This window comes from Mus caroli, unplaced genomic scaffold (assembly GCF_978045245.1).
Source record: "Mus caroli unplaced genomic scaffold, Mus_caroli_1 scaffold_14, whole genome shotgun sequence".
Taxonomy (NCBI): Eukaryota; Metazoa; Chordata; class Mammalia; order Rodentia; family Muridae; genus Mus; species Mus caroli.
The window spans coordinates 26,360,798-26,382,286 of record NW_028227269.1 but is presented as its reverse complement, the minus strand read 5'-3'; the positions used below and the strand labels follow the sequence as shown (position 1 = coordinate 26,382,286).

The following is a 21,489-nucleotide window of genomic DNA, read 5'->3' as shown; positions in this document are numbered from 1 at the left end:
GCACAAGCCATTACTGTTCTATTCAGGAATTTTTCCCCTGTGCCCATATCTTCAAGGCTTTTCCCCACTTTCTCCTCTATAAGTTTCAGTGTCTCTGGTTTTATGTGAAGTTCCTTGATCCACTTAGACTTGACCTTAGAACAAGGAGATAGGAATGGATCGATTCGCATTCTTCTACATGTTAACAACCAGTTGTGCCAGCACCATTTGTTGAAAATGCTGTCTTTCTTCCACTGGATGTTTTTAGCTCCCTTGTCGAAGATCAAGTGACCGTAGGTGTGTGGGTTCATTTCTGGGTCTTCAATTCTATTCCATTGGTCTATTTGTCTGTCACTATACCAGTACCATGCAGTTTTTATCACAATTGCTCTGTAGTAGAGCTTTAGGTCCGGCATGGTGATTCCACCAGAGGTTCTTTTATCCTTGAGAAGAGTTTTTGCTATCCTAGGTTTTTTGTTATTCCAGATGAATTTGCAGATTGCACTTTCTAATTCGTTGAAGAATTCATTTGGAATTTTGATGGGGATTGCATTGAATCTGTAGATTGCTTTTGGCAAGATAGCCATTTTTACAATGTTGATCCTGCCAATCCATGAGCATGGGAGATCTTTCCATCTTCTGAGATCTTCTAGAATTTCTTTCTTCAGAGACTTGAAGTTTTTATTATACAGATCTTTCACTTCCTTAGTTAGAGTCACGCCAAGATATTTTATATTATTTGTGACTATTGAGAAGGGTGTTGTTTCCCTAATTTCTTTCTCAGCCTGTTTATTCTTTGTGTAGAGAAAGGCCATTGATTTGTTTGAGTTAATTTTATATCCAGCTACTTCACCGAAGCTGTTTATCAGGCTTAGGAGTTCTCTGGTGGAATTTTTAGGGTCACTTATATATACTATCATATCATCTGCAAAAAGTGATATTTTGACTTCATCTTTTCCAATTTGTATCCCTTTGATCTCCTTTTGTTGTCGAATTGCTCTGGCTAGGACTTCAAGTACAATGTTGAATAGGTATGGAGAAAGTGGACAGCCTTGTCTAGTCCCTGATTTTAGAGGGATTGCTTCAAGCTTCTCACCATTTACTTTGATGTTGGCTACTGGTTTGCTGTAGATTGCTTTTATCATGTTTAGGTATGGGCCTTGAATTCCTGATCTTTCCAAGACTTTTATCATGAATGGGTGTTGGATCTTGTCAAATGCTTTTTCCGCATCTAACGAGATGACCATGTGGTTTTTGTCTTTGAGTTTGTTTATATACTGGATTACGTTGATGGATTTCCGTATATTGAACCATCCCTGCATCCCTGGGATGAAACCTACTTGGTCAGGTTGGATGATTGTTTTGATGTGTTCTTGGATTCGGTTAGCAAGAATTTTATTGAGGATTTTTGCATCAATATTCATAAGGGATATTGGTCTGAAGTTTTCTATCTTTGTTGGGTCTTTTTGTGGTTTAGGTATCAGAGTAATTGTGGCTTCATAGAATGAGTTGGGTAGAGTACCTTCTGTTTCTATTTTGTGGAATAGTTTGTGAAGAACTGGGATTAGATCTTCTTTGAAGGTCTGATAGAACTCTGCACTAAACCCATCTGGTCCTGGGCTTTTTTTGGTTGGGAGACTATTAATGACTGCTTCTATTTCTTTGGGGGATATAGGGCTGTTTAGATCATTAACCTGATCTTGATTCAACTTTGGTACCTGGTATCTGTCTAGGAACTTCTCCATTTCATCCAGGTTCTCCAGTTTTGTTGAGTATAGCCTTTGGTAGAAGGATCTGATGGTGTTTTGGATGTCTTCAGGATCTGTTGTTATGTCTCCTTTTTCATTTCTGATTTCGTTAATTAGGATGCTTTCCCTGTGCCCTCTAGTGAGTCTGGCTAAGGGTTTATCTATCTTGTTGATTTTCTCAAAGAACCAGCTCCTTGATTGGTTGATTCTTTGAATAGTTTTTCTTGTTTCCACTTGGTTGATTTCACCCCTGAGTTTGATTATTTCCTGCCGTCTACTCCTCTTGGGTGAATTTGCTTCCTTTTGTTCTAGTGCTTTTAGGTGTGTTGTCAAGCTGCTAATGTGTGCTCTTTCTAGTTTCCTTTTGGAGGCACTCAGAGCTATGAGTTTTCCTCTTAGAAATGCTTTCATTGCGTCCCATAAGTTTGGGTATGTTGTGGCTTCATTTTCATTGAACTCTAAAAAGTCCTTAATTTCTTTCTTTATTCCTTCCTTGACCAAGGTATCATTGAGAAGAGTGTTGTTCAGTTTCCACGTGAAGGTTGGCTTTCTATTATTTATTTTGTTATTGAAGATCAGCCTTAGTCCATGGTGATCTGATAGGATGCATGGGACAATTTCAATGTTTTTGTATCTGTTGAGTCCTGTTTTGTGCCCAATTATGTGGTCAATTTTGGAGAAGGTACCATGAGGTGCTGAGAAGAAGGTGTATCCTTTTGTTTTAGGGTAAAATGTTCTGTAGATATCTGCCAGATCCATTTGATTCATAACTTCTGTTAGTTTCACTGTGTCCCTGTTTAGTTTCTGTTTCCATGATCTGTCCATTGGTGAAAGTGGTGTGTTGAAGTCTCCCACTATTATTGTATGAGGTGCAATGTGTGCTTTGAGATTTACTAAAGTTTCTTTAATGAATGAGGCTGCCTTTGTATTTGGAGCATAGATATTCAGGATTGATAGTTCCTCTTGGAGGATTTTACCTTTGATGAGTATGAAGTGCCCCTCCCTGTCTTTTTTGATGACTTTGGGTTGGAAGTCAATCTTATCTGATATTAGAATGGCTACTCCAGCTTGTTTCTTCAGACCATTTGCTTGGAAAATTGTTTTCCAGCCTTTCATTCTGAGGTAGTGTCTATCTTTTTCTCTGAGATGAGTTTCTTGTAAGCAGCAAAATGTTGGGTCTTGTTTGTGTAGCCAGTTTGTTAGTCTATGTCTTTTTATCGGGGAGTTGAGTCCATTGATATTAAGAGATATTAAGGAAAAGTAATTGTTGTTTCCTGTTATTTTTGTTGTTAAAGTTGGCATTCTGTTCTTGTGGCTGTCTTCTTTTAGGTTTGTTGAGGGATTACCTTCTTGTTGTTTCTAGGGCGTGGTTCCTGTCCTTGTATTGGTTTTTTTCTGTTATTATCCTTTGAAGGGCTGGATTCGTGGCGAGATAATGTGTGAATTTGGCTTTGTCGTGGAATACTTTGGTTTCTCCATCTATGTTAATTGAGAGTTTGGCTGGGTATAGTAGTTTGGGCTGGAATTTGTATTCTTTTAGTGTCTGTATAACATCTGTCCAGGATCTTCTAGCTTTCATAGTCTCTGGTGAAAAATCTGGTGTAATTCTGATAGGCTTGCCTTTATATGTTACTTGGCCTTTTTCTCTTACTGCTTTTAGTATTCTATCTTTATTTAGTGCATTTGTTGTTCTGATTATTATGTGTCGGGAGGTATTTCTTTTCTGGTCCAGCCTATTTGGAGTTCTGTAGGCTTCTTGTATGTTCATGGGCATCTCTTTCTTTAGATTTGGGAAGTTTTCTTCTATAATTTTGTTGAAGATGTTTGCTGGTCCTTTGAGTTGAAAATCTTCATTCTCATCCACTCCTATTATCCGTAGGTTTGGTCTTCTCATTGTGTCCTGTATTTCCTGGATGTTTTGAGTTAGGATCTTTTTGCATTTTCCATTTTCCTTGATTGTTGTGCCCATGTTCTCTATGGAATCTTCTGCACCTGAGATTCTCTCTTCCATCTCTTGTATTCTGTTGCTGATGCTTGCATCTATGGTTCCAGATTTCTTTCCTAGGGTTTCTATCTCCAGTGTTGCCTCATTTTGGGTTTTCTTTATTGTGTCTACTTCCCTTTTTAGGTCTAGTATGGTTTTGTTCATTTCCATCATCTGATTGGATGTGTTTTCCTGTTTCTCTTTAAGGACTTCTACCAGTTTGGTTGTGTTTTCCTGTTTTTCTTTAAGGACTTGTAACTCTTTAGCCATGTTCTCCTGTAGTTCTTTAAAGTCCTTCTTGATGTCCTCTACCATCATCATGAGATATGCTTTTAAATCCAGGTCTAGTTTTTCAGGTGTGTTGGGGTGCCCTGGACTGGGCGAAGTGGGAGTGCTGGGTCCTGATGATGGTGAGTGGTCTTGGTTTCTGTTAGTAAGATTCTTACCTTTACCTCTCGCCATCTGGTAATCTCTGGAGTTGTTATAGTTGTCTCTGTTCAGAGGTTGTTCTTCTGGGGATTCTGAGTATCCTCTGTCAGCAGACCTGTACAGACTAAGTTCGGCGGAGTCCCGGAGCCAAGATGGCGCTCCCTGCAGGGCAGGTCACTGTTCTCCGGCTGGGAGGGTGTCGGATGTCTGCGGCCCCAAAAGGGTGCTGCCTCAGCGGTTCTGTGGCTCCCGCCTGTCCCAGAAGCTGTCTGCCTCTGTGGTCCTCACTCTGACCTGTACAGACTAAGTTCGGCGGAGTCCCGGAGCCAAGATGGCGCTCCCTGCAGTGCAGGTCACTGTCCTCCGACTGGGAGGGTGCCGGATGTCTGCGGCCCCTAAAGGGTGCTGCCTCAGCAGCTCTGTGGCTCCCGCCTGTCCCAGAAGCCGTCTGCCCCCGTGGTCCCCACTCTGAACTGTAGAGACTAAGCTCGGCGGAGTCCCGGAGCCAAGATGGAGTTCCCTGCAGGGCAGGTCACTGTCCTCCGACTGGGAGGGTGCCGGATGTCTGCGGCCCCAAAAGGGTGCTGCCTCAGCGGCTCTGTGGCTCCTGCCTGTCCCAGAAGCCGTCTGCCCCCGTGGTCCCCACTCTAACCTGTAGACTAAGTTCGGCGGAGTCCCGGAGCCAAGATGGCACTCTCTGCAGGGCAGGTCTCTGTCCTCCGGCTGGGAGGGTGCCGGAAGTCTGCGGCCCCAAAAGGGTGCTGCCTCAGCGGCTCTGTGGCTCCTGCCTGTCCCAGAAGCCGTCTGCCCCCGTGGTCCCCACTCTGACCTGTAGAGACTAAGCTCGGCCGAATCCCGGAGCCAAGATGGCGCTCCCTGCAGGGCAGGTCACTGTCCTCCGACTGGGAGGGTGCCGGATGTCTGCGGCCCCAAAAGGGTGCTGCCTCAGCGGCTCTGTGGCTCCCGCCTGTCCCAGAAGCTGTCTGCCTCTGTGGTCCTCACTCTAACCTGTAGACTAAGTTCGGCGGAGTCCCTGAGCCAAGATGGCGCTCTCTGCAGGGCAGGTCTCTGTCCTCCGGCTGGGAGGGTGCCGGAAGTCTGCGGCCCCAAAAGGGTGCTGCCTCAGCGGCTCTGTGGCTCCTGCCTGTCCCAGAAGCCGTCTGCCCCCGTGGTCCCCACTCTGACCTGTAGAGACTAAGCTCGGTGGAGTCCCGGAGCCAAGATGGCGCTCCCTGCAGGGCAGGTCACTGTCCTCCGACTGGGAGGGTGCCGGATGTCTGCGGCCCCAAAAGGGTGCTGCCTCAGCGGCTCTGTGGCTCCTGCCTGTCCCAGAAGCTGTCTGCCTCTGTGGTCCTCACTCTAACCTGTAGACTAAGTTCGGCGGAGTCCCGGAGCCAAGATGGTGCTCCCTGCAGGGCAGGTCACTGTCCTCCGACTGGGAGGGTGCCGGATGTCTGCGGCCCCAAAAGGGTGCTGCCTCAGCGGCTCTGTGGCTCCCGCCTGTCCCAGAAGCTGTCTGCCTCTGTGGTCCTCACTCTAACCTGTAGACTAAGTTCGGCGGAGTCCCTGAGCCAAGATGGCGCTCTCTGCAGGGCAGGTCTCTGTCCTCCGGCTGGGAGGGTGCCGGAAGTCTGCGGCCCCAAAAGGGTGCTGCCTCAGCGGCTCTGTGGCTCCTGCCTGTCCCAGAAGCCGTCTGCCCCCGTGGTCCCCACTCTGACCTGTAGAGACTAAGCTCGGTGGAGTCCCGGAGCCAAGATGGCGCTCCCTGCAGGGCAGGTCACTGTCCTCCGACTGGGAGGGTGCCGGATGTCTGCGGCCCCAAAAGGGTGCTGCCTCAGCGGCTCTGTGGCTCCTGCCTGTCCCAGAAGCTGTCTCGCCTTTATATGTTACTTGGCCTTTTTCTCTTACTGCTTTTAGTATTCTATCTTTATTTAGAGCATTTGTTGCTCTGATTATTATGTGTCGGGAGGTATTTCTTTTCTGATCTAGTCTATTTGGAGTTCTGTAGGCTTCTTGTATGTTCATGGGCATCTCTTTCTTTAGATTTGGGAAGTTTTCTTCTATAATTTTGTTGAAGATGTTTGCTGGTCCTTTGAGTTGAAAATCTTCATTCTCATCCACTCCTATTATCCGTAGGTTTGGTCTTCTCATTATGTCCTGTATTTCTTGGATGTTTTGAGTTAGGATCTTTTTGCATTTTCCATTTTCCTTGATTGTTGTGCCGATGTTCTCTATGGAATCTTCTGCACCTGAGATTCTCTCTTCCATCTCTTGTATTCTGTTGCTGATGCTCGTATCTATGGTTCCAGATTTCTTTCCTAGGGTTTCTATCTCCAGTGTTGCCTCATTTTGGGTTTTCTTTATTGTGTCTACTTCCCTTTTTAGGTCTAGTATGGTTTTGTTCATTTCCATCATCTGTTTGGATGTGTTTTCCTGTTTTTCTGTAAGGACTTCTACCTGTTTGATTATGTTATCATGTTTTTCTTTAAGGATTTGTAACTCTTTAGCAGTGTTCTCCTGCAATTCTTTAAGGGATTTTTGTGCTTCCTCTTTATTGTCTTCTTCCTTTTTAGCAGTGTTCTCCTGCATTTCTTTAAGTGTGTTATTAACGTCCTTCTTGAAGTCCTCTATCATCATCAGGAGATATGCTTTTAAATCCGTGTCTAACTTTTCCGGTGTGTTGGGGTGCCCTGGACTGGGTGAAGTGGGGGTGCTGGATTCTGATGATGGTGATTGGTCTTGGTTTCTGTTAGTAAGATTATTACGTTTACCTTTCGCCATCTGGTAATCTCTGGGGTTAGTTGTTATCGTTGTCACTATTTAAAGATTGGAGCAGAAGCTGTGTTCCACTCACCAGCAGTCTCTAAATCCTGCGGCGGGGGTCGTGGGTAGCTGACGGTACCCCGGTGCTGGTCCAGCCGGAAGAGGCCTGTGGTCCTACTCAGGCCGTTTTTCTGCTTCCCTAACTAATGCAGTCTCTAGTCCCTCGTGCAATTGGATTGGAGCAGAAGCTGTGTTCCACTCTCCAGAAGTCTTAAGATCCTGTGGTGGGTGTTGTGGGTAGCTGGTGAGTGTCAGCCGACCCTGCGCCCCAGCTGCCCGGGTGCTTTTCTGACCGGAAGAGGGTTGTGGCCCTATGTAGGCCGGATTTCTCTCTCCCCAACCAGAGCAGTCTCAGGTCCCGCGTGATTGGACTGGAGCAGAAGCTGTGTTCCACTCACCAGCAGTCCCAAAATCCTGCTGCGGGGGTCGTGGGTAACTGGCGGGTGTCAGGCAACCCTGCGCTCCCGCTACCCTGGCGCTGATCCGGCTGGGTGAGGCCTGTGGCCCTACTCAGGCCAGTTTCTGCTTCCCTAACTAATGCAGTCTCAGGTCCCGCGCAATTGGATTGGAGCAGAAGCTGTGTTCCACTCACCAGCAGTCCCAAAATCCTGCAGCGGGGGTCGTGGGTAGCTGGCGGGTGTCAGGCAACCCTGCGCTCCCGCTACCCCGGCGCTGATCCAGCCGGATGAGGCCTGTGGTCCTACTCAGGCCGGTTTCTGCTTCCCTAACTAATGCAGTCTCAGGTCCCGCGCAATTGGATTGGAGCAGAAGCTGTGCTCCACTCACCAGAAGTCTTAAGATCCTGTGGCGGGTGTTGTGGGCGGTTGGTGAGTGTCAGCAGACCCTGCGCCCCAGCTGCTCAGGTGCTTTTCTGACCGGAAGAGGGTTGTGGCCCTATGTAGGCCGGATTTCTCTCTCCCCAACCCGAGCAGTCTCAGGTCCCGCGTGATTGGACTGGAGCAGAAGCTGTGTTCCACTCACCAGCAGTCCCAAAATCCTGCAGCGGGGGTCGTGGGTAGCTGGCGGGTGTCAGGCAACCCTGCGCTCCCGCTACCCTGGCGCTGATCCGGCCGGGTGAGGCCTGTGGCCCTACTCAGGCCAGTTTCTGCTTCCCTAACTAATGCAGTCTCAGGTCCCGCGCAATTGGATTGGAGCAGAAGCTGTGTTCCACTCACCAGCAGTCCCAAAATCCTGCAGCGGGGGTCGTGGGTAGCTGGCGGGTGTCAGGCAACCCTGCGCTCCCGCTACCCTGGCGCTGATCCGGCCGGGTGAGGCCTGTGGCCCTACTCAGGCCAGTTTCTGCTTCCCTAACTAATCCTGTCTTTCATTTTTGGCAGTGTCTTTGGTTCACAGAAAGCAGCGGTTTCACATGTCCATCTGCATCAGTCAACTAAAATAGCCTAAGAGCATTCAGCCGTCATAAGTTATGTCCTTGAGAGGAGAAATGCTTAAGTAGCCTTTTAGATGCTGTGGACATTCGTGGGTGCTACACCTAGGCTTGATACACATGGTCTTTTAAAGGTTAGTTGCAGTATGAACCACACCTGTGAACTTTTGCTCCATCATTTTCTCCTATCATTAAAATCCATTATTAAATGTTATGGTTTGAGTGGATTATTACTTATGTATGATTTTGTACCACAGTGCATTGGTCATTTGGAAAATATGGTTCAGTGGAGCCACACAGATGATAACACATTAATTATACAGCATTGAAAAGTCACACACATTAGTATTTCTGCCAATATCTGGAGAAAAGACTTTTAGCATTGAGAGAGATGTCAAACACACATGCATGATATAAAACTTCTTTTCTGTTTTGAACACTCAAATTTTATTACTGCGTGCAAACGCTGTCAGTTGTTTTCATCGACAGTGAGGCCCCCATTTGTTAAAATGCCTGCCAAGTCCTCCAGTGGATAGGCAGAGCTTGCTATTTATGCTTTTCAGTTAGAATACCACCCCACAAGCTATGTGGTTAGCTTATGTGCTTTTTGGGGTTGTGTGTGACCATGGAGGAGGTATAGCAGGACTGCTTTGCATGCATTTTTTTGTTTCCTTACACAGAATACTAATAGCAAAGGATTGGAGGTCAATATTTAATGAAAAAAATAGTTTTATTCCCAAACTTCCTATGCACAACCATAATGGATCTGTGGGACTGAACTGTGAAGCTTGGAGCTATGTCTTGATCTGCCCTGATGCTAATGAGTCTCTCTCTGTGTTCCACCATCAGCTCAAGAGAGCATTCCTACTGTTATGAACAGAGTTTGACCTAGCCAACCCTCTATGTGGTTCTGAGAGCCGTGAACCACTCTAAGAAGCAGTGTTTGTGGTGATGGCAGTAGTAAGAGGTTGTCAAGCTTCTGTGTATGGATGACTCGGTCCTGATGAAGCTGTGTAGAGCTGAGCCGGAGGTCAGGGCTCTCTGAAGGCTCCTTAGCCTACACTTTCTCGCTTCATCCATATTGATGATAAAACTTCATTAGAGAGTGAGCATTTTTTGCCTGACACTGGGCACCCATGAGACATTCACTGACCGCTGTTATTACTATTCATTTACTATTCAATAGGAAGGTTTAGTGTTTTCAAGTCAGAAACCATCTCCAGTCGTTTAAAACTTCACCTGGAAATGGCAGCTATTATACTATATTTGGAACAAAAGGATCAAGTTCTCCAGAGAGTTGCTTCTATGTAAACCCTGTTTTTGGTGGCTAATGGTTCAGTCAGCTCCTTGCTTCTTGTTAACTTCTGACTTGCCTTCTTCACAGGAGGCTCTCTGTATCTCAGAGCACTGTTCCTTCCCAGTGTGTGCACACCGACCCATTTGCCAGGCACACGTTCACCCCCCAGAAGCAGCTGTCTCCTTCAGAACCTTCCTTGTCACTCGCTGCATAAACTTGAAGGACATTGTGTAACCTTCCTGGATGTGGTGGCGTGAGCTACTCACTTCCAGAACAGCCTCTCCTGTCCCAGCCCCTTATCTTTGCAAGAGGAGCATTCCTTACTTTTTAGTGCTCTTCAGGGTTGAGTGAGAGACTTCCAGAGGGATTCTGGACCCCTTACCCTGGTCCCAGGAACTGCTTTTGCCTCTTTTGGAGGCAACTAGGACGGAACTTTCTCTCTTACCCTGGTGGGCTGCAATTCTGCCTACCTGTTCACCCAAATCCAACCCTACCTCTTCCAGTTGTAAATGAAGATGATTTTCAATGGTTACTGGTAATTTATCTGAATGCTAGGACAAAAAGGCACATTTTGTATTTTTTTTTAGAGTTTACTTATCTTTATTTTATGTGCATTGGTAGTTTGCCTGCATGTATGACTGAACATGTTTGTCCATGGAACAGACAGTTGTGAGCTGCCATGTAGGTACTGGGAATTGAACCCTGGTCCTCTGGAAGAGGAGCCAGTGCTCTTAACTGGTGAGCCATCTCTCCAGCCCCCACACTCTGTATTTTTAAATGTAAGTGGTATAGATATGATATATCTGCTGTGGACAGAACTCCTCCAGGTCTGGCTAGACTAATGCCAAGCATAGCAAGTGCTGCCAGCTCCTTAGACTGCCTTAAGAGTTTCCTTGTCTGGATCGATAGAGTAGAATACTTCAGGCTTAGGGAGTGTAGCAGGAGTAGATGCTCATTTCTCAGCATCTTTAAGGCTGAGAAAGTTCTAGGCCAATACTGTGGTTCCAGTGGCTGGTGGGGCTTCTTGATTGATAGATGGTACCTTCTTGCCACATCTTTGTGTGAAGGAAAGCACATGGGTTTCTTTCTTATGGAGATGCTGATCTTATGCAGGCTCCACTGTCATGTACTAATTACTTTCTAATAGCCCCACCTCCTAATCCTCCCTCTCAGGCTGAGGTTTCAGTATCTGACTTCTGGGTGACACAAACATTCAGGTCAGAGAATATACCTTTTCTCACTCCCCTAGCCTCAAGCATCTTCATCGTTCAACTCTCGTGGGTCTCTGTGCCTATTTCTTCTGGAACCGTAAACTTTTCCTTCTCTGGAGGTTTCATTTGGCTCCACAGTCATCGGATGTCATCCCCTTTGAGATGTTGTTCTGGGTACTTCCAGTTACTTGCGTTCACTCACCAGCCTAAATCATTTGCTGCCATGTGTAGTGTGAGCAGTGGTGTGTACACATGACTGCAGTTGCTTCTCAAGTCTGTGCACACTGTTTCCGCCATCTTCACTGTTCTCCAGAATAGCTTGGCTCATAAGAGCTGAATTCAGGGAGACTAGCTCCTCCTCAAATTCCCCGAGAATATTTTGTGGACACTGTTCACCAACCTCTCATTCATGACTGGGTCTGTTCCATGGCAGGACACTCTGATTCTCATCGTGGCCTGAGGATTTTTCTGCTGTCCCCACCCCACTGGACAGCACCTTACTCAACTCTCTTGGTTCACTTTGTACTTCCCAGCTCAGTTGATCTCTCCAAGAGTGGGACATCAAGTTCAGTGTTTGGACCACAGTTGTGGGGACCAACTGCCTTTGTTCCACTCCACTTCTCAGCCCCATCCCCAACCGCTACCCCTTTCCAGCTCCTATTCTTAATGGAAACTCTGCTGGGTTGATTCTTGCCAACTGGCAGCAAGAAGTCTCCCCACCTGCCTCATAGGTGTTGGGAGCCCGGCAATTCCACTCTGTGATACTATTAAAGCACCCTAAACTCCATTACAGCTGCACTCCTCTCTCAGTGGCTCCCTGGACTCCCATCAGCCGCACCTGAGAGGTCATATCTCCTCCTCTCACTGCACTGTTCCATCCTTCCACAGTCACTCCATGTGCCCTCTCCCATTGCTTCACAGGTAGCTCCATTCTGACGCATGCTTCACAGCCCCTGCCCAAACCCATCTCTTCTGTAGTGCCTCGCCTGACTGTTTCAAACACCTGCACTTTCGGAAGTCCTACCAAGCAGGACAAATTGATCCGTCCATGTGACTTTGAATTCACAGAGGACAGTGGGCACAGTTGACATTTCCCTGGCCACCCAGGACATGGCAGATCCTGGGCAGGTGATTGGAGACAACTAGTAGTTAGTTCATTTTGACATTTGCAGGAGATGGGTGTTTTAGACAAAGATCAGCAGCTTTTTAGCTGCTTGTCACCATCCTCCTTTGTGACTAGTCTGCTGATGAACTGTTTCTTCCCTTGCTTCAGTTTTGTACATTGCTTTTGTTTGCCTCTCTGGCTTCAGATTATTTTCCTTTTTTTTCTTTTTTCTTTTTTTCTTTGGGTTTGGTGTTTTGTTTCTTTGTGCTTTTTAAATTTTATTTTATTTTTTACCTTTTCACTTTTCACCTCACTCATTGCCCCCCTCCTAGTCACCCCTTCTCTAATCCTTCCCCCTCCCCTTCCCTTCTGAGCAGGGGGGGGGGTTTCCCTGGGTATCGCTCCACCATGGCACTTCAAGTCTCTGTGAGCCTAGGTGCTTCCTCTCTCACTGAGGCCAGACAAGGGTGGCTTCAGAGTCTTAAAAACTTCACTTTAACGACCAAGGAAAGGCTCTGTAGTGGGAGCAGGCCTAGTTTTTAAGTGTTTGTGCTATCATGTCTATAACTGAACTCAACAGGCAGCAGTTATTGGATTATCACTAGTATTGAGTGGAAGGTTTTTTCCCAGTATGAATATTGATAGCAAAGGTAAGGACTTTGATTTTTAAAGGCTCTTTTCCTTTTATTCCTTATTTCCTTTTATTATATGGAAAAGGAGATGATGCTCTCTTACTGTGGAGGTGACTCATTGCTGAAATAGATGCGAAAGAGCCACTGAACATGAACTCTCGTCTGTCGACACAGGCAGTGCTTGGAGCTGAAGTCTGCACTGTAGAGCTTTATGGCCACTGTCTCGTCCCTCCACCCTGGTCTCTCAAAGAACCAATATAGGTCGAATGATAGGCACCTCCGCTAAACTGTGAGCGACATTTCCTTCCCATGTCTGATTTGGCCAGACCAGAGAATTATTTCAATGTTAGGGTCAAGGTGGTGACCCTGGCAATGTTGCAAGATCAAACGTGACATCGTGTGCCTTCATTCCTGGCCCAGTGATGCTGTGAACCTTGCCAAACACATTTTATGATATTTTAAGGGAAGTGACTAGGTTTATTGCAAACAAACTTTTGGTGTTTAAGTTTGGAGGTGGGGGAGAGGACCTACTGGTTCTTTAGAGCATGTGGTTTGTGATGCCTCACACCAAGCAGAACAGTGTTAGCAGGCACAAGCCTATGCAGCATAAATCATGGATTATGGATATATTGGTGCGCTGGGGTTTTGTAAAAGTGAATATTCTAGTTGTCTGGTGCCTCTGTGGGCACGGTATAGTTTCCCCATTTCTTCAGAGACTGTTTCTTGGTGAGCTAGCTTCCTTGACACCCGTTAGTGTCTGCTGGGCCTGTGGTGCTGGGGTATTTTAGAGGATAAGGCGTGGTGTAGGTTTTGTCTCGGCCTGAGGTGGCCCCAGCCTGGAGTATGGCTTTACCCTCCCCTCGATGAGAGCATACTTTGGCTTCTCTCTGTCACTTCAGTTCCTCCCTGTTGCTATAGGTGTGCTTCCAGAATTCAGTTTCTTGCCTTCTAGACACACTTCATGATCTGAAGCAGGCAGAGGCTCAGGTTGGACCACTCCAGGCCTGGGTAAACAGATTCTGTATACTGGCTTAGGACATGTTTTCCGTTTCTTTCTTGCTTTCCACTTATGTTCTCGGTAAATATTTTACATGTTATTGTTTCAGAGGAATAAGAGTACCAAGGAACCCCTTGTGCATTGCAGCTTTCTGGTTTCCTAACTATGGCTGTGGGGGGACAGCCTTGTGCACACTCAACCTGCTAAGCCAGAGGCAGATTGGAGTCCAGCCCCAGAGTGTCACAGCTTGGGGATTTTTCTCTTCTTCGTTGTGCATTCTTGAGGCAGAGCTTGTGTCTGCCTTCACTGGGACTTGAGGAGTTTGGCATAAGTACATGTGCACTCTGGAAAGGGCTGGTCATGCTCTGAAATTAGGTTTTGGATGTCAGCCCCCGGGCAGCTTTCTCACATCCAGAGTGTCTCTTTCCATGGGACTCAGTGGCTCTCAGTGGTCTCTTGCCACTATAAGGAACTAGACTGTGTAGCATTGGCTGTTCTGGAACTTGCTCTGTAGACCAGGGTGTCCTTGAACTACAGAGGTCTGCCTGCTTCTGCCTCCAGTGTACTGGAATTAAAGGTGTGCACCACCACTACCTGGCTACACGTGAACTTTCAAATAAATGTTTGTGCCATTTAGCATTAACAATCTTAGATACAGCTTGTGGAATTTATGTACAGCTATTCTATTTTAGGTGCTATTGAACACAGCACCTAAAATATTGGTGTTTAATTATTTATTACAAGTGTGTAGAAAAAAATTAGATTTTTGTCTATTGATCTGAATACTGAAACATTGAGATTTCCAAGATTTTTGATGGGTTTCTGAGGCTTGTCCACTTTTTAGCTTGCATCAGGAATTATTTCATTGTAGGTTTGGACATGTATTCCACTGTGTGTTGGTTGGTTTGTCTTTTGTGTTTGGTAGAATTTATCAGTGGAGACACTTGGGCTTCGGTTGTTTTGGAGGGGGGGAGGGGCTATTCCCAAACTAATCTCTTGTTCTAGTTTGATATTTTCTAATCTTCTTGGGTCAGTTTCAATAGTGTCTTTATTAGGATTTATTCATTTTATATAGCACATTTAATTTGCTAGCAAGTTATTTATTATATTGTTTCATAATCCACTTTACTTTTGAATGTTCCATAGTGGTATTCTGAAATGTTCTCAATTTTATTAAACTGTGGGTTCTTTTTTTGCTTGGTCAGTATAACTCAGGGTCTGTTTTATTTATTTATTTATTTTTTTCTGACCTTTCAAAGAACTGACTTTGGATTTCTTTCCCTGGGTTGTCTGCTTTCCTCCTTGTCCCACTCTAAACCTCATCACGGTTTCCTTGTGACTGCTTTGGACTTAGTGTTCTCTCTCTCCCTCTCCTCCTCTCATGAGATAACCCTTGAGAATGCTTTGGACTTAGTATTTCTCTCTCTCTCTCTCTCTCTCTCTCTCTCTCTCTCTCTCTCTCTCTCCTCCCTACTCTATCCCCCCGCCTCGATGCCCCCTCTTTGTAGTTTTGTGAGACAGACATTCCAGTTACTCTCTAGAGCCCATTCTCCCATCTTGGGATGTAAAGCCATGGATTTTCTCCAAGCACTTCTGTCACCGTGTCACATGCACTGTGTTATATTTTAGTTTTCATTCATTTCAGAATATTTTCTTGTTTCCCAGTGGTTTCTTGTCTGACCTACTTTAAGGAATTAGTCGTTTGGTTGAAAACGTTCCTGTTTCCCAGGTTTCCTTCTGTCACAGAGTCTAATCTTATCCTTGTGTTTTAAGCAAACATGTCACATCGTTCCAATCTTCCCACATTTGTGGAGACTTGCTTTGTGGCCTAACAGTTGGTATGCTGAGCAGAGTTTTTTTTTTTTTTTTTTTTTTTTTTTTTTTTTTGTGTGTGTGTGTGTGTGTGTGTGTGTGTGTGCACCAGAGCACATGCACAGTTGGTTTCTGGGAGGTGTGCTCTGCTGGGGTCTTCACACCACACACATCTTAGGTTTTCCTTGTTGGGATGCCCAGATGTTATACAGCTGAAAGCGGGATAGTGAACATTCCAGCTTGGTGATATCTCATTGGTGAGTTATCAGTTCTCTTCGCTTTCATTCCATAGGCTTGGGATGCTGCTGCTAAATGCATTTATTTCTATAGGACATTTTTACCCAGTAGGGAACTCTTGCTTATAAAACCTTTTCGGTTTCTAAAGGTGCCATTCCACCAACTCTGGATTTCCACTGTTTCAGGCTAGAGCAGATCCTTCCATGTTCCCTTTCTGGATTCTGTTTCTGGACCATCTGGCTTCCTTTACAGTTCTCTATTCAGTTTTTCAACAGTTCAAATTATGACGTGCCTCAGTGTTTGGGCTTCTCTCGCCTTCTTCCTTCCTCTGTGTTTCTCTTTGTCCTGTTGTCCTTAGAACATCTTCTCTCCATGGATTGATATATTTCAATATTTTAAAGAACTCTTAGCTGTAGTCTCATCAGAGATTCTGGTTCCTATGTATGCATTCACTACCTGGAATTTCAACCCCACACATGTTTACCATGTAAGGTATCATTCTACTGCCCTTGGATACTCTGTCCCTCTTTCTTTTTCTAGTTGGCTGTCCAGCACTCATCTATCTTTGAATACCTGATCTTTTATTGACTTTATTTTATAACTGAACCTATCTGTTATCCATCACCACTCAAGTGATTTCTAGCATCTCCAGTGGATATTTCCTAATAGCTCACTCTCTTTGGTGATATTTCTCATTCATTAATGGATGACATTTATTTTTCTACTAAAGCAGGGTATAGGGAATTTTACCTAAAGAAATGGGGAGTAAATATTTCATCCTGGGAGCTGTATAATCTCTGTTTTAACTCTTTACCTTTGCTGTTAGGGGAAAATGCCCATGGGCAGTGGGAAGTGATGGTGTGGCATATTGTGGTAGAATGTGGAGGCAAACAGACAGCAGGCTAGACTGGGCACAGGCCTTGTTCTGCTTGTTCTTGCATTGGTAGCTAATACTTGAAGAGTGCTGTCTAGATCCTCTCTTGGATGGTTCCAGGATATGGGACATATCAGTGTCTGGTTCCATGGATGGCTTTATGACTTTGTGCTGGGTAGCTTTTTTTCTGTTTGCATGTGTTTGAGAAACTTTGCTTAAACTCTTAAACTCACATGTAGTACATCTTGGCAAACTTTCTTTTGGTGAAATGCCAGAAAAGAAATATTTCAGATGTCCTAAGCACGGCAGATTTCGCTGTGGCTAACACATGAGCTTGAATGCTGCCTGCTTGTATCCTAAGAACTCTTTGTGTGCAAAAGCAGACATAGGGCTGGATTTGACACACACAGGCTATACAGAGGCTCCACCATGACAGCCACTTCCTCTTCCATTAATCCTCTAGAAGGGCCTTGAGTCAGCCCAGACAGGAGGTTAGATCAGCGCTCTTGTTGCTATGGTTACTGAGCTATTACCTTGTGTGGAGTGCATGCCTGTTTTTTCCCCTTTGTTAACATTTTTAAAATTAATTTATTTTTCACACTCCATATTTTATTCCTCCCCCCACCCCCATCCACCCTCCAACTGTTCCATATCCCATACTTTCTCCCCACCCCCTTGTCTCCACGTGGATGCCCCCACTTCTCACCCCACCTGACTTCTAAACTCCCTGGGGCTTCCAGTCTCTTGAGGGTTAGGTGCATCATCTCTGAATGAACACAGACCCAGAAGTCCTCTACTGTATGTGTGTTGGGGACCTCATATCAGCTAGTGTGGTGGTCCACACTAGCTAGGTGGTCCAGTTTTTGAGAGATCTCAGGAGTCCAGATTAATTAAGACTTTTGGTCCTCCTACAGGATTGCCCTTCTCCTCATCTTCTTTCAGCCTTTCCTAATTCAACAACAGGGGTCAGCTGCTTCTGTCCATTGGTTGGGTACAAATATCTGCATCTGACTCTTTCAGCTGCTTGGGTCTTTCAGAGGGCAGTTATGATAGGTCCCTTTTTGTGAGTGCTCCACAGCCTCAGTAAGACTGTCAGGCCTTGAGACCTCCCCTTGAGCTGGATCCCACTTTGGGATTATCGCTGGACTTTCTTTGCCTTAGGCTCCTCTCCATTTCCATCCCTGTAATTCTTTCAGACAGGAACAATTATGGATCAGAGTTGTGACTGTGGGATGGCAACCCCGTCCCTCACTTGATGTCCTGTCTTCCTGCTGGAGATGGGCTCTATAAGTCCCCTCTCCCTACTGTCGGGCATTTCATTTGAGTCTGGAGAGTCTCTGGTGCATTCTGGGGGGCCCCCCAACCTCCTATTTCCTGAGGTTGCCTGTTTACATTCTTTCTGCTGGCCCTCAGGGCTTCAGTCCTTTTCTCTCACCCAATACCAGATCAGGTTTCCCTTTCCCCCTCTCCCTACCCCCATCCACTTTCCCTTCCAGGTCCTTCCCTCCCTTCCAACTTGTGATTGCTTTCTTCTTTCTCCCAAGTGGGACTGAGGCATCCTCACTTGAACACTTCAGCTTGTTGACCTTTTTGAATTCTGTGGACTGTCTCTTGGGTATTCTTTCCTTTTTTTTTTTTTTTTTTTGGCTAATATCCACTCATTAGTGAGTATATACCATGCATGTTCTTTTGGGTTTGAATTACTTCTCTCAGGATGATATTTTCTAGTTCCACCCATTTGCCTCCAAAGTCAGGATGTCCTCGCTTTTAATAGCTGAGTACTATTCTCCTGTGAAAATGAATCATATTTCTTGTATCCATTCTTCTGTTGTGGGACATCTGGGTTGTTTCCAGCTTCTAACTATCACAAATAAGGCCGATATGAACATAGTGGAACATGTGCTCCTGTAGCATGGTGGGGCATCTTTTGGGCATATTCCCAAGAGTGGTATAGCTGGGTCTTCAGTTAGATCTATTTTCAATTTTCTGAGGAACCTCCAGATTGATTTCCAGAGTGGTTGTACCAGATTGCAATCCCACCAGCAATGGAGGAGTGTTCCTCTTTCTCCACATCTTCTCCAACATGTGTTGTCACCTGAGGTTTTGATCTTAGCCATTCTGACTGGTGTAAGGTGGAATCTCAGGGTCATTTTGATTTGCATTTCTCTGATCACTAAGGACTTTGAACATTTCTTTAGGTGCTTCTCAGCCATTCGAGATTCCTCTGTTGTGAATTCTTGGTTTAGTTCTGTACCCCATTTTTTTGATTGGGTTGTTTGGTTTTGGGGGGATTAACTTCTTGAATTCTTTATATATTTTGGATATCAGCTCTCTATCAGATGTGGAGTTAGTGCATGCCTGGGTTTAAGGGAGATACATTATCTATTTTCTGGGCCCATCTTCTGCTCTAGCATTCTGGCATTAGCCCCACCACTGCTGTAGAACACTGTTAGCTGTCACTTATGTTTAATGGCCTGCCAGTTATAGGTAGGTGGTGGGTTCTTTTTTGTTTCAGATTCTTGTCTACGTGGGTTGGTCCCTGGGTCTAGAGGTAGGACTTCTCAGTTGTTCTGCCTATCCTAGTGGTTAGGGATATGTCATGGTCTGGGCACAAAACTGTTCATGTCCTGGAGGGGAGCTTTGTTCCTTCTCCAACCCTAGTGAACCTTCAGCAGTGCCCAGAGGGTGGCAGGCTTTACTGTCCTGCTCTTAGTGTGGAGGGTTCTTGCAGCGGTGCCTACCCTTCTTTTCCATTGCAGGGCCTTTTCTATCCTCTGGCAGCGCCCAGTAGGGGAGAGTCCAAGTAAGGCACATAGGCTTGCCCAGGTCAAGGCATGTTCTTCCCTTGCTTCCCCAGATTCTGTGAACCTACCTTGTGCTTGCCTGGACACTCTTGGCGGAAAGCATCTGACGATCCCGTTGGGTACTCTTGCCATCCTCTTGGGGCTGACTGGTCTCTGGGAACCCAGGCTCTAGTTATATATCTCCAGGGATGAATCCTTCTTCACTTAAGTATCAGCTGTCTGATGTGTTTAAGTTAAAATTCATGGATTTATCTGGCTGCTTAGAGTAAGGGGGGGCTCTCCAGTTTTGTAGCTTGCAAGCTGAAGCTGGGTGAGTTTTGATACAGAACGTGTTTGGAGGATATATTGGTGGTGGAAAGATTGGAGAGACAGATTTGGTCTAGGTATGGATTGAGTGCTTCCATGCTTGCCCCATTAAGGTGTCTGAGTCCTTCTAAGAGTCCAGCAGTCAGGACCCTAGGGTGCCAGTAGGTGGTAGTGGTCTCACAGGTTTCTTATGCCTCAGTCTGGAAGTCTAGACTTGTGCAGAATCATGCTAACTTTGGCTGGCTAGAAGAGGTGCTGACCTCCTAGTGGCTGGCCCCCAGTCTTGGTAGGTCATCTTGGCTATCTTCTGTGAACTGAACTTGGTGGCGCAGGTTTCTGCCATAGCTGAATAATCCAGTTCAGAGGGACTTCTTGCTTATAAGCAGAGGAGGAAGTATCAGCTGCTAACATAACTGGTTTCTATTTCAGGGAGACCATTCACGAATGTCTTTTAAGAAAAGGTTTCCCTTAAGACACCGCAGAAAGAGAAAAGGTATGTGATGTAGATGTTGAAGAAATAGAAATGTGTACACTCTGTAAGAACTCAGTGGCTGCATGCGAGTATGTGTAAGATCCTACTGAGAACAGCTAGTATACAGCAGACTAAGCTCATCTCTTGAAAAATAATTAGAACATGCAGAGAACTCATCATAAGAAAAGGTCTGACTTCCCACCTAACCTTTCCTCTCTCTACCATAAAACCATCACAGTAATATCACCAAATTATGTATACCTTTTCTTATTTTTCATAATTTTATTCTCTACCATACCTTTTGCATTTTTAGCTTATTTGTTGGTGTTTTAAGACAAGGTCTAATGTAACCTAAGCTGTCCTTGGGCTCCTAAACTCATTGCCTCTACCTTCTAAGTGCTGGTATCACAGGCCTACAGCACCATGCTGAGTTTGCATTGATGTTGAAAACCAGTTTCATAGAAGGGTCCACCATCTGATTTTCTCGGTGTAACACCAAGAGCAGGAAAGTGATATGTGATAGTTTTAAATGACATTGTACTTGGGGCCATGTTTGGGAGGTTAGTAAGAATGCTTTGGGTGCATTTGATAATTTACAGATGGGGAAACTGAGGCAGAGAGGGTGGCTACTCAGCCCAAGGCTATTTCCTGTATCACTGAATTGAAAGTTAGACAGAGCTCATGCACAGCATCATCCAAGATGTCAAGATTCCTGCTGTGGGTAGAAATGAGACTCAGCAGCCTGGTGTTGTGTGTGGTACAAAGCTCTCCAGCCACAGCATTTGTGCTTTCTCTGTGCAAGTAATTTCCCCCAAGTCAAGACCTACAGTTGCTCTTTTTAAAAATCAAGGGCAGAGCAATGAATTGCCAGGAAGCAGCAGTGTGCTGTAAGATCACCTAGCAGAGCTTCCAAGACACCATGGGGCATCATCTTCCTGTCCCTCTCCACCTTACTTATTTATTAGGTGGCTGCTGGTGTGAGGATGGAGGAAAGACATAGAAGGACTGTCACCGAGGGAGGGAGGTGCAGACTGTGCTGAGTGCAGGAGTGGGTGAGCTGCACTCTTAGGCACGTGGACAGCTACCACCTGATGCATGGTGTGGTCTGAGCTTCCTTATAAAGATGTAGTCAGAGTTAGAATAAGAATGGAGGGGAGCCTTGAAGGGAAAGAAGTGGTAAAGAGCAGAAAGAAGCTTATCTGTGGAGGTGGAGCCCTCGGGTCATGAGGGTACAAGAGGCAACATGGCAGGAGAATGAGAGAAAGAAGAGAGGGGGAGGGAGAGGGAGAGAGATGGGGGAGAGGGAGAGAAGGGAGAGAGAGATAGAGAGAGAGGAGGAGGGAGGGAGGGAGGGAGAGAGAGAGAGAGAAGAGAAGAGAAGAGAGGAGTCTG

At 45.7% G+C, this 21,489-nt stretch overlaps 1 protein-coding gene across 1 annotated transcript in view; it reads left to right on the top strand.

Annotated features, from left to right (window-relative positions):
* The window catches only part of Dcdc2c (doublecortin domain containing 2C), a 98,562-nt gene that overhangs the window by 63,237 nt on the left and 13,836 nt on the right, over positions 1-21,489 (top strand). The window contains 1 exon segment of the mRNA XM_085830126.1: positions 20,055-20,118. Coding sequence (XP_085686252.1) covers positions 20,055-20,118 — 64 coding nt within the window.